General features: G+C 45.0%; 1 protein-coding gene across 10 annotated transcripts in view; it reads left to right on the forward strand.

Moving 5' to 3' along the window:
• The window catches only part of LAMA2 (laminin subunit alpha 2), a 748,112-nt gene that overhangs the window by 665,587 nt on the left and 70,041 nt on the right, over positions 1-12,484 (forward strand). For all 10 annotated transcript variants that reach the window (XM_061623807.1, XM_061623808.1, XM_061623810.1 and 7 more), the window contains 2 exons: positions 2,371-2,495; positions 3,284-3,446. In XM_061623807.1, the coding sequence (XP_061479791.1) occupies positions 2,371-2,495; positions 3,284-3,446 (288 nt within the window). The remainder of the gene's footprint in view (positions 1-2,370; positions 2,496-3,283; positions 3,447-12,484) is intronic.

The following is a 12,484-nucleotide window of genomic DNA, read 5'->3' on the forward strand; positions in this document are numbered from 1 at the left end:
CAAACCTAGGCTGCCATCCTGTACCTGGAAGTAAGCCCCATAAAACACAAAGAGGCTTTGTTCTGAGTAGACAGTTATACCAGTGTACTGTAAGATAACTATACAATGAATTCTTAATGAGAGCTTGCTCTTTAGCTCCTGCAAAGCAGGAGTTATGCCTAAGCCTTTTTGCAAAGTTTTCACATTTGCTTTGTGAGGGGAGGGAGATTTTTTAACATTTACCCACACTTAATGTGTAGTAGGATTTGCAGAAAACAACTTCTAGGCAGCACAGGAAAAATCATCCTGGTTGCTAGAGAAAAAAGGAAAAGCAAACTATGGATATTCCAAGGTCTAGAATAAACACGAGAGCCAGTGTGGCATAGTGGTTAGAGTGTTGGACTAGGACCTGGGAGACCAGGGTTCGAATCCCCACACAGCCACGAAGCTCACTGGGTGACCTTGGGCCAGTCACTGCCTCCCAGCCTCAGAGGAAGGCAATTGTAAACCACCTTTGAAACCACTTTACCATGAAAACCTTATTCATAGGGTCGCCGTAAGTCGGGATCGATTTGAAGGCAGTCCAGAATAAACACAGAAGCAGGAAAAGTGTACTAAAAGGGAGGGCATAACACCAGCTCTTTAGGACACCAGGAATTCCTATTGCCTGATGTCCAAACAACTCACTTATCAGCAGAGGTGTAGTCGTCCAGAGTCTCAGAATCTTTTAGACCTCTTACGTTTTTGGGAACAGGGTCCCTATATGTCCAGTATCCTACGAGCCAATCAGCATAAAAGGGGAGTGTGTTAGCCACTGAGAAGAATCTTCTAACATGCTTCATTGTCCTTTCCTGTTTGGAGCCAATCAAAGTGAAAGGGGTGAATCAGCCACTGAGAGAGACTTTTCAGTAGGTAATACTCTCCCCTTTCATGCTGGTTGGCTCCTAGGGATGTCTGTTATGGTGGGAGAAGGCAAGGCTCTCATTCTCAACCTAGCAGCAAAAAGGGGGGGGATTACTGTGACTATCATGAAGGGACCCTGCACTTCTGAGTTTGCTACTAAACTACTCCTTAACCATCACACAGCTCTGACTTCACTCATTGGCCAATAACACTGACTGGCAGGAATAACCAGACTGGCTCATTTCATAGAAATTGCTTAGAAGGGTACCTGTCAATTTTGCTCCATAACTATATTTCTCAGAGGGCTAGAGATATTTTTTAAAATGAAAGCTCACATTCTGGACTATCTGCTGTGGGCACCATTGAAGGCCTTCATGGACGTAATGGCAATCATGGACAACCAGTTAGCACCCCCCAAATTAGACCAATGTGTGGTCATTTTCAAGAATGCATCTAGTGCAAACCTTTTGTTGTTGTTATGTGCCTTCAAGTCGATTACAACTTATGGTGACCCTATGAATCAGTGACCTCCAAGAGCATCTGTCATGAACCACCCTGTTCAGATCTTGTAAGTTCAGGTCTGTGGCTTCCTTTATGGAATCAATCCATCTCTTGTTTGGCCTTCCTCTTTTTCTACTTCCTTCCGTTTTTCCCAGCATTATTCTCTTTTCTAATGAATCATATCTTCTCATTATGTATCCAAAGTATGATAACCTCAGTTTCATCATTTTAGCTTCTAGTGACAGTTCTGGTTTAATTTGTTCTGACACCCAATTATTTGTCTTTTTCGCAGTACATGGTATGTGCAAAGCTCTCCTCCAACACCACGTTCCAAATGAGTTTATTTTTCTCTTTTCCGCCTTTTTCACTGTCCAACTTTCACATCCATACATAGAGATTGGAATAGCATGGTCTGAATGATCCTGACTTTGGTGTTCAGTGATACATCTTTGCATTTGAGGACCTTTTCTAGTTCTCTCATAGCTGCCCTCCCCAGTCCTAGCCTTCTTCTGATTTAGTGCAAACTTAGATTATAGCAATGAAGTTTTCCACAAACCCAAATGTTTCAGACTTTCATCCAGTGCTAAATGCATTCAGGAGATAAGTTAGCTCTTGATACTCCACCTTCAGCTGTGACCACATTTTATATTAACCAGGAAGTCATGAAATGATGAAGATAGATAGCCCAGTCCACAATTTATAGAACGTATGGTGAGATTCACTTATAATGGTTTTGGGGAAGACTGCAGATCAGCCTACTCATCCCTCTTCATCACCTCTTAGCCTCCTAGTAAGTGAGGCCACCCAGCTCTCCTCAGTCACCAATCAGCAAAGAAGTCACGGTAGCACTTCTTGTCTTACCTACCATTGGTGCCCTCCCTGGGTACAAAGGATTATGACCATTCGTTGCTATGGCTGAAAAGTATTTCGGGGACAAACGGAAGGCAAGACCATTGTGAACAAGCAAACACTGCTTTCTATTTCCAGAAATCTGAAGCTGTAAGAGTCACTACTTTCACTGGCTGTATGGGAGAGACTTATTTAGACAGCAAACCTATAGGACTATGGAATTTCAGAGACATTGAAGGAGAGTGTAAAGGCTGTGCTGTCAGGTAAGATATTGCTATATGTTGCCAGTTTTAATGATGTTGAATGTACAGATTGAACAAATAAAGTCTAAATATTTTCTCTAAATATATTTATACTGGTTCATGTGGCCATTTCTATATAGGATTTTGAAGCCACCATTGATTTCTTTGACATGGCTACCAAGCTTGTGAAGTCTAATCATGCTTTTACAAACCATGTCTGATTGAACTCTCAGGATGGGTCACCATGCTAAACTGGGCTCCTACTGTGAGGAAGGGTGGAATATAAATCAAATAAATAAATAATAAACAAGATTATTGTAGGAGTTAGCTCATTACACAGAGGTCCTAATCCCTTCCTTTTTCTCTGTCTCTCTTCAGAAAGTATTTATTTGAAAATACATAGCAGGCTGGGGAACCTCCAGCAAATGGGCCAAATCTGGCCTGGCACAGGTCGCAGTTTGGCCTGTAAGGGTGCTTTCCCCAAACCATGCCCACCTGCCCTACGTATGTGACATTAGGTATGGGACAGGTACAGATGCAGCTGGATTGTCTGCACAACTGAGTTCCCAGTGGGAAATTCAATCGTGCAGCCAATCTCTCAGAAAGCAGGGTCAAGCTTACCACCCGTCAGCTGATGGGCAATGAGTTCAACCCTGCTGGATCAGCTAGGTGAAATATTTCAGCTTTGAGAAAGTATGCCTGTATGAAATACAGTTTCTGACCCCTATTAATGTTTTTCCACTTATGTATATATGTGAAGCAGTTCTGGGGAATCCACTTTGGATTTTGAAAGTTTCTTTCCTCTTTAGCCCGCAGGTGGCAGATGGTGAAGGAACTGTCCAGTTTGATGGAGAAGGTTATGCTATGGTGAGCCGTCCAATAAGATGGAATCCAAATATCTCCATGGTCATGTTCAAGTTCAAGACATTTTCTTCCACGTCTCTTCTGATGTACCTTGCTACACTAGACCTGGTAAAACTAGCCTAAATGCTTGTTTCATTAACATTGTGAAGTACACAGTTCCTTGTTAAAGAGATTAAAGTACACTATGTCCACTGGATCACCTCTATCTATATGCTTGTTGACACTCTCAAAGAATTCTAGTAGGTTACTGAGACAGGACTTTCCCTTGCAGAAGCCATGCTGGCTCTGCTTCAGCAAGGCTTGTTCTTCTATGTGCTTAGTTAATCTAGCTTTAATAATACTTTCTACCAGTTTTCCAGGGACAGAAGTTAAGCTAACTGGCCTGTAATTTCCGGGATCCCCCCTGGATCCCTTTTTGAATATTGGCGTTACATTTGCCACTTTCCAGTCCTCAGGCACGGAGGAGGACCCGAGGGACAAGTTACATATTTTAGTTAGCAGATCAGCAATTTCACATTTGAGTTCTTTGAGAACTCTCGGATGGATGCGATCCGGGCCTGGTGATTTGTCAGTTTTTATATTGTCCATTAAGCCTAGAACTTCCTCTCGTTACCACTATTTGTCTCAGTTCCTCAGAATCCCTTCCTGCAAATGTTAGTTCAGGTTCAGGGATCTGCCCTATATCTTCCACTGTGAAGACAGATGCAAAAAATTCATTTAGCTTCTCTGCAATCTCCTTATCGTTCTTTAGTACACCTTTGACTCCCTTATCATCCAAGGGTCCAATCGTCTCCCTAGATGGTCTCCTGCTTTGAATGTATTTATAGAATTTTTTGTTGTTGGTTTTTATGTTAGCAATGTGCTCCTCAAATTCTTTTTTAGCATCCCTTATTGTCTTCTTGCATTTCTTTTGCCAGAGTTTGTGTTCTTTTTTATTTTCTTCATTCGGACAAGACTTCCATTTTCTGAAGGAAGACTTTTTGCCTCTAAGAGCTTCCTTGACTTTGCTTGTTAACCATGCTGGGCCCTGGCGGTACCTTTTCTGATCTGCAGTATGCACTCCAGTTGAGCTTCTAATATAGTGTTTTTAAACAACTTCCAAGCATTTTCGAGTGATGTGACCCTCTGGACTTTGTTTCTCAGCTTTCTTTTTACCAATCCCCTCATTTTTGTGAAGTTTCCTCTTTTGAAGTCAAATGTGACCGTGTTGGATTTTCTTGGCAATTGGCCATTTAAATGTATGTTTAATTTAATAGCACTATGGTCACTGCTCCCAATCGGTTCAACAACACTTACATCTCGCACCAGGTCCCGGTCCCCACTGAGGATTAAGTCCAGGGTTGCCGTCCCTCTGGTCGGTTCCATGACCAACTGATCTAGGGAACAGTCATTTAGAATATCTAGAAATTTTGCTTCTTTGTCATGACTGGATATGCCTGCGTAGTTGAAGTCACCCATTACTACCACATTTCCTAGTTTGGATGCTTCCTCAATTTCATATCTCATCTCCAGGTCTCCCTGAGCATTTTGATCAGGGGGACGATAGATCGTCCCCAGAATTAAATCCCTCCTGGGGCACGGTATCACCACCCACAACGATTCTGTGGAGGAGTCCGCCTCTTTTGGGGTTTTGAGCTTGCTGGATTCAATGCCTTCTTTCACGTATAGAGTGACACCACCACCAATACGTCCTTCCCTGTCCTTCCGATATAGTTTATATCCAGGGATAACTGTATCCCACTGGTTTTCTCCATTCCACCAGGTCTGCGTTATGCTCACTATATCAATGCTCTACTCTAAGACCAAGCACTCCAGTTCTCCCATCTTGGTTCGGAGGCTTCTAGCATTAGCGTACAGGCACTTGTAAGCAGTGTTTCTCTTCAAGTGTCTTTGGCACTTGTGGTTTGGCCTGTGGTAATTTTGCTCTTCTGAATTTATATCCTGTGCCCCTGCTCTCACAATGCCTACTTCTAGGCCTACACCTTTTAAAATTTCATCATTTCTTTGGTCTTTATCCCAGGGGGGAGGTTTATTCTGAACCGGACCTTCCTCAGCTCCTGTCGGGTTTCCCCCCTCAGTCAGTTTAAAAGCTGCTCTGCCACCTTTTTAATTTTAAGTGCCAGCAGTCTGGTTCCATTCTGGTTCAAATGGAGCCCGTCCCTTTTGTACAGGCCCGGCTTGTCCCAAAATGTTCCCCAGTGCCTAACAAATCCAAACCCTTCCACCCGACACCATCGTCTCATCCACGCATTGAGACTACAAAGCTGTGCCTGTCTGGCTGGTCCTGCGCGTGGAACCAGTAGCGTTTCAGAGAAAGCCACCTTGGAGGTCCTGGCTTTCAGCATCCTACCTAGCAACCTAAATTTTTCTTCCAGGACCTCACGGCTGCATTTCCCCATGTCGTTGGTGCCAACGTGCACCACAACCACTGACTCCTCCCCAGCACTGTCTACCAAACTATCTAAACGACGGGCGATATCCGTAACCTTCGCACCAGGCAGGCAAAACACCTTGCGGTCTACACGCCCATCATACACCCCACTGTCTACGTTCCTAATGATTGAATCACCCACTACAAGGATCCCTCCACCCCCTGGAGATATATCCTCGGCATGAGAGGATAGCTGCTCATCCCCCAAGGAATGGGTCCCTTCTAAGGGATCGTTTCCCTCTTCCTCAGCTGGATGCTCTCCTTCCCTGAGACTGTCGTTCTCCATGATAGCAGAAGAGCTATCATCGTTGGAGTGGGACACAGCTATAACGTCCCTGAAGGCCTCCTCCACACACCTCTCTGCCTCTCTCAGCTTTTCCAGGTCCTCCACCTTGGCCTCAAGGAAATGAAGTCGTTCCCGGAGAACCAGGAGCTCATTGCACCTAGAGCACACCCACGACTTCTGTCCAAAAGGCAGATAGTCGTACATGCTGCAGGCAGTGCAAAACACTGGAAAGCCCCCACACGCCTGCTGGCTTCTTACCTGCATAGTTTTGTTTAAGGTTTATCACGTCAATGGGTTGGGGACTGCGGTTTAGTTGAGGTCAGGGAACAGACGGGCAGAGTGCGGGGCCCTGGCCTCCTCGCTCTGCTGCCAAACTCGCTCTGCTGCCGAACTCGCTTTGACACTTCGTCAGCTGGGGCTCCCTCTAGCTCGTGGAGCAGGCTCCCTCGCTAGGGTGCTCTGAATTTATATGTGTGGCTGGTTCCTCCCAGCTACTGCTGCCAGCCAATGATGTGTTAATTGAGGCTGGTGGCTCAAATATCAGCTGGGGCTTAACTCTTTAGGATTATCTCAGGCTTCCTTCCTTTGAAGGCAGGAAGGCAGGCTTCCTTCCTTAGCGAGGGGTGGGGCTGTTTAAGCTTGTGGCTGCTTTTAATCTAAGCAAGGGGCTGCGACTTCCAGGCAAGTCTTTTTTGTTTGTTCTTTTCCCACCTAGAACAGCCTGACCTTTCTTTAACCTAGGGAAACATTGCTTTTGGTTGTGTTTAAGGATGGCTAAAGCTGCTCTTTTTAGCAAAGACTGAGCTGACTCTCTCCCTGTATGTATTGGTGGAGTTTCCTTTTCCCCCTTCTCTCCGACTGGAATTTAGCCTTGTTTACAGTGTCCCCTGAAGCTTTCCTGCTAGGGTGGTGTTGAAAACTAGCTTTCTATAGGCTTCCTTCTCCTAGGATCTGTCTCCTAAGATATAGGTACTTTCAGGATTTGGCTCCTAGCTCAGGGTGACCTTAGGCTGCCCTTATTACTTATTTCTCTGAGCTGTTTTAATTCAATTAAATAATGGAATAGATGGGAGCTACTTACCCTCTTTTCTCTCTGCTGCTTAACTCGCCTTGACGCTTTGTCAGCTGGAGCCTTGACGCTTTGTCAGCTGGAGCCTTGACGCTTTGTCAGCTGGAGCCTTGACGCTTTGTCAGCTCGAGCCTTGACGCTTTGTCAGCTCGAGCCTTGACGCTTTGTCAGCTCGAGCCTTGACGCTTTGTCAGCTCGAGCCTTGACGCTTTGTCAGCTCGAGCCTTGACGCTTTGTCAGCTCGAGCCTTGACGCTTTGTCAGCTCGAGCCTTGACGCTTTGTCAGCTCGAGCCTTGACGCTTTGTCAGCTCGAGCCTTGACGCTTTGTCAGCTCGAGCCTTGACGCTTTGTCAGCTCGAGCCTTGACGCTTCGTCAGCTCGAGCCTTGACGCTTCGTCAGCTCGAGCCTTGACGCTTCGTCAGCTCGAGCCTTGACGCTTCGTCAGCTCGAGCCTTGACGCTTCGTCAGCTCGAGCCTTGACGCTTCGTCAGCTGGGGCTCCCTCTAGCTCGTGGAGCAGGCTCCCTCGCTAGGGTGCTCTGAATTTATATGCCCAGTCATTACAAGAATATTGCAGAGACTGGAAGGTCTATGGACACCTCAAGTGCCTCAGCTACTACTCATTCTCAGCACTGTGGAAGTACAGCAAGGAGTGGCTAGATGCAGGATATGGAAAGTGCACACAGATCTCCTAATTGCCATAGAGACCTGGGACTTGTGCTGAGTTGATAAAGGAAACAAAGCTCTGTTGATCCCCTCCCCCCATAGGGGCCTATTCATGAGTAGGGAAAATCTAATTTTATGGAATTAGTTCATGACTTTTAAAAAAACAATGCTCCTTTTACATGGCTTGTTACATTGTGCTAGTTCTTTTAACTTCGGGACAGAAACTGGGCTAGCTGTGTTATACAGATGGCAAAAACTTATGTATATATTACAGTGAACGCTGGAATTTGACAATTGACAAATATCATGACAGTGTTGACAGTTCACCAAGATGTTTGTGAATGTCTGAAAACTCCAATATACACTAGTAAATGCTGTCAGTCGTATAAAATGTAATTGTCAGTATTTATTTGTATACATCCAAAGACTGGGAAAATTATACAGCCACTAGAGTGGCTGTATACTATAGCCAGCGGGGATTTTTCACATTCCGCAATGTTAAATTGAAAATACCCCCCATGCCATTCTGATGCTTCCCATAAGCTCATTTCAAAACAAAACCTTATATAACTTACAGTCCTGAACTCAGAAACGCTTGCTTAACAACCCTGTCAATTTTCATGGTGATACACAAAACAGTCAGAGAGAATAGACAGTTCAATGTGTAAAAAGAGAGAGAGAAACCTCAGAGCCCTTTTGGACATTTTTCTCTGAGAGTTCTCATAATCTGTTGAAATTCATTAAAAATCAGCCATGTTCACAGAGTACCTGTAATCCTAATACTGACGTTGCCCCATACTCTGACCTTCATCCGTTGCAGTTTAAAAGTTTAAAAAATGCCTGGCTGATTTTTAATTAATTTAAGAAATTTTGGCTGGGACCCAATGATAACGCGGAGCATGCTCAGTAAGAACCAACTGTCAGAGTTCTAAAAGCCTCACAGCTGCTGGGCTTGCCTAATCAGGGGGCCACACCCACACCAGACTTTGATTTCATGTGAGTCATGGCTTCCCTCAAAGAATCCTAGGAAGTGTAGTTTGTGAAGGGTGCTGAGAGGAGACTCCTATTCCCCTGAGAGAATGGTTTAACAGTCAGCCACTCTGATTGAAGCTCTGTGAGGGGAACAGGGCGTCTCCTAGCAACTCTCAGCACCCTTCACTAACTACACTTCCCAGGATTCTTTGAGAGAAGCCATGACTCTCCAAAGTGAAATAAAGGCCTGGTGTGCATGTGGCCAGGGAAAGCTTTGGTTTAAATTTGGGTAGGAGGCTACATGTGCCTGCTGTAGAATAAAAAGGTGGGGGAAAGCGTGAAAAAGAATGATTCTGTTTACAATGTTTTCCTTTTGGAAAGGAAAGGGGCTTCCCTTCTGCCCAGTGCCCACCCACCCAATATCCTCCCCTCCCACTCCCTGCCCCTTCCCTGGGTCAGTGTTGGACTACAACCTGGGAGACCAGGGTTCAAATCCCCACACAGCCATGAAGCTCACTGGGTGACCTTGGGCCAGTCACTGCCTCTCAGCCTCAGAGGAAGGCAATGGTGAAATCACCTCTGAATACCGTTTACCATGAAAACCCTATTCAAAGGGTCGCCATAGGTGGGGATTGACTTGAAGGCAGTCCATTTTCCTTTTCAAACATGATTGCATAGAAATAAATCCCGCTGAACTCAAAAAATATGCAACTGATCAAACCCACCCTCCCTTCTCCCTCCTGTCCCCTCCCTCTTGCCCCTTCCCTCCCCCTTCCTTTGCCCCTCACTCCCCATCCCCTTCCAATCCCCTCACTCCCCATCCCCTTCCCCCTCCTCCCCTTCCTCCTCCTCATGGTCAGTTTTACCTATCTTAAACATGATTGCATGGAAGTAAATACCATTGAACTCTATAATCATGCAAATGATCAGACCTGCCCTCCCCTCCACCTTCCTTTGCCCCCCTCCAATACTCTCCTTCCCACTCCCACTCCTCCTCCCCCATGGTCAGTGTTTCCTATCCTAACCAAGATTGCATAGGAGTAAATCCCATTGAAAATAAGCATGCAAATGATCAGACCTGCTTTTCCCCTCTCCTCTCCTCTCCCTTCCTCCTCCCCTGCCCACTCCATTCCTCCCTCTCCCACCCCCCGGTCAGTTTTACCTATCCTAAGCATGATTGCACGGGAGTAAATCGCACTGAATTTAATAAACATACAAATGATCAAACCTGTCCTTCTCCTCCCCTCCCCATCCTGCCTGCTCCCCTCCCAGTCCTCTCCTCTGCATTTCCTCCCCTCCCTCCCCCTCCTCCTCCCCTCCCCCTCCTCCTCCCCTCCCCATCTCCTCCCCATCCTCTGTGGTCAGTTCCACCTATCATAAGCATGATTGCAGGGGAGTAAATCCCATTGAACTCAATAAGCATGCAAATGACCCATCCATTCTCAGCAAACAGGACCTGAACTCCTCTCTGAGATATTGGACTGCCCTACAAATTGGTCAAAATGCAAACACCATTTGGGTTGGTCTTTCACAGTCCAATCCACTTCTTGTGTAGCTTGGAAGAATTTGGTAACATGTGCCTCTGAGCATATGGTGAGTGGTGGCAACACCTGCAATCAGCCCAAATAATAGAAAGAAGACATGTGCTGTGCTGATCTTGTTTTAGCAGGGAGGAAGCAACATTATTAAGACAGTTGATATAGTTCAGATGGTCACTTTGAATATGTCTGATTTCCTTTGCTATTTTAGTGAAGTTTCCTATAGGAAATCATTTTCTTTTGTTTCTATTTCTGTGAATATGTGAAGTACAGCAACTCTTTGCAAAATTTATACTAAAAAACCTCCAAACATAATTGTGGAATAATGGCACTGACTTCTGCAGAATAGTCTCCAGTGGACCTCAGGAGTGTCTCAATTTGCACAAGATAAAACAGTGGGAGGTGAAATATATTCTAGCAAAATGCTAGGTGTGCTCTATGATTTTAATTGACTGTGCCCACCTTGCCTTAAATGAAGTGGTTTAAACATAGCAGGCCGAAAATATGCATCCTCTTTTTTCCAACAGCTAGAGTCATTGCTGAAGTAGCAACATATTGGAATCAGTCTTTTTCATCAAACTGCAGGTCCAAATTCCACTGTTAATGCACCCAAAATAGAAATAGAACATAACCTCCAGTTTGAAACACAAAAGGCTGTCTTCACCATCATATGACACTGACCAATAAAAAGGCTTTGAACTTAATAAAAATAAGTTTGACACAGATTTCTGGGATGAATAATGAGGGAAATAAAATTTTCTAGTGTAGATTCTCCGTAGAAACATTAATAACACAGGGAAAAAGCAAAGTAAGAAGAACACCAGCAAACATACAAAAATATAATTCTCTATCTTTGGAGATGGCAAGTGTTGCCACCACTCACCATATGCTCAGAGGCACATGTTACCAAATTCTTCCAAGCTACACAGGCAGTGGATTGGACTGTGAAAGACCAACCCAAATGGTGTTTGCATTTTGACCAATTTGTAGGGCAGTGCAATATGTCAGAGAGGAGTTCAGGTCTCCTGCTCCCCTGGTGCATTCACTATAGCTGCCCAATTTCCCTGCTTTTTAAAGTTTGATAGAATAGCTGTGGGCTATAGGTATGTTCTTAAACCACAAGGTTTTTTGCCTATTAGTGAATATATATATACATCCTTCCTATTATATATTTTTCTAAGGCTGTCATGTAGTACTTTGCAGTGCCATCTGCCAACAGATGCCTCTGTGAACTACAGTGTGACGGCAGCCTTCTTTGAGCTATCAGACCTGTGAGAAGGAGGGCAGTAGAGCAGGGTGGTGGTGGTGGGCGAGCTGCACAGGAACAGTCGCAATAGGCTGGGACAGATAATCAGCAACCATCCTGCTCTACTGCCAATGCTGTCCACTCCACCAACAACATTTCAGGCTCAGTAGCAGAGAACAAGGAGGAGGGAGGCAGCAGGAAAGCATGACAGTTGCTAAGGAGCTGCCTCAGCCTGTCCTGAGTGTTCTCCTGTGACTCGCCTGGGCTGTCCACCTCCATCTCCCTGCCCTGCTTCTCTTCTTCTTGTGGGAGAAGGTCTAATTCAAAAAGGTTTCCCACCCTGATCAGTTAGTGTGGGGGAGGGGTGGAGAGGTTGCTTGGGGGATGTAGGTAGGGTTGGTTAGCAATGCAAGCAGGAATTGTGTGTATGTGTGTGTCCACACACTGTATGGGATTGTCAGTATCACCAAATGTTTGACATTACCTGTAACACATACACAGAGGATGGGTGCATGCAATAACAGGCAAGCAATCCATGTGATCTATGGCAGTGGTCCAAAGAGACACCTAAGTGAACACAAGTATGTCTGCAGGCACACTGGTGCTTTTCCATTTTTTTTTCTTTCTAACAATGCTTTTGTTTCTGCTTTTCTGTCAGCATCAGAAGCTGCTACCAGATTCCCCCTGGATCTTGGAGGTAGCTTACTGAGCAGAAGTGGGAATCGGATCTCATCACATTGCCTTTTGGGATGGGGTTAATACCTCTTAAAGGGTGGTCTCTCTAACATGTTCTAATTAATTAAATATGAACAAATGTATCCAATCTGGTTTTGTATTTTTAATAGCATTTTTTCCTCAGTCCAATTAAAATAAAATTGGCATTTAACAATGCAATAGAAACACAGGATCACTTTCACACCTCCTAACATTGTCCCTT

The sequence above is a fragment of the Rhineura floridana genome, chromosome 4 (genome assembly GCF_030035675.1).
Source record: "Rhineura floridana isolate rRhiFlo1 chromosome 4, rRhiFlo1.hap2, whole genome shotgun sequence".
In the NCBI taxonomy this organism is placed as follows: domain Eukaryota; kingdom Metazoa; phylum Chordata; class Lepidosauria; order Squamata; family Rhineuridae; genus Rhineura; species Rhineura floridana.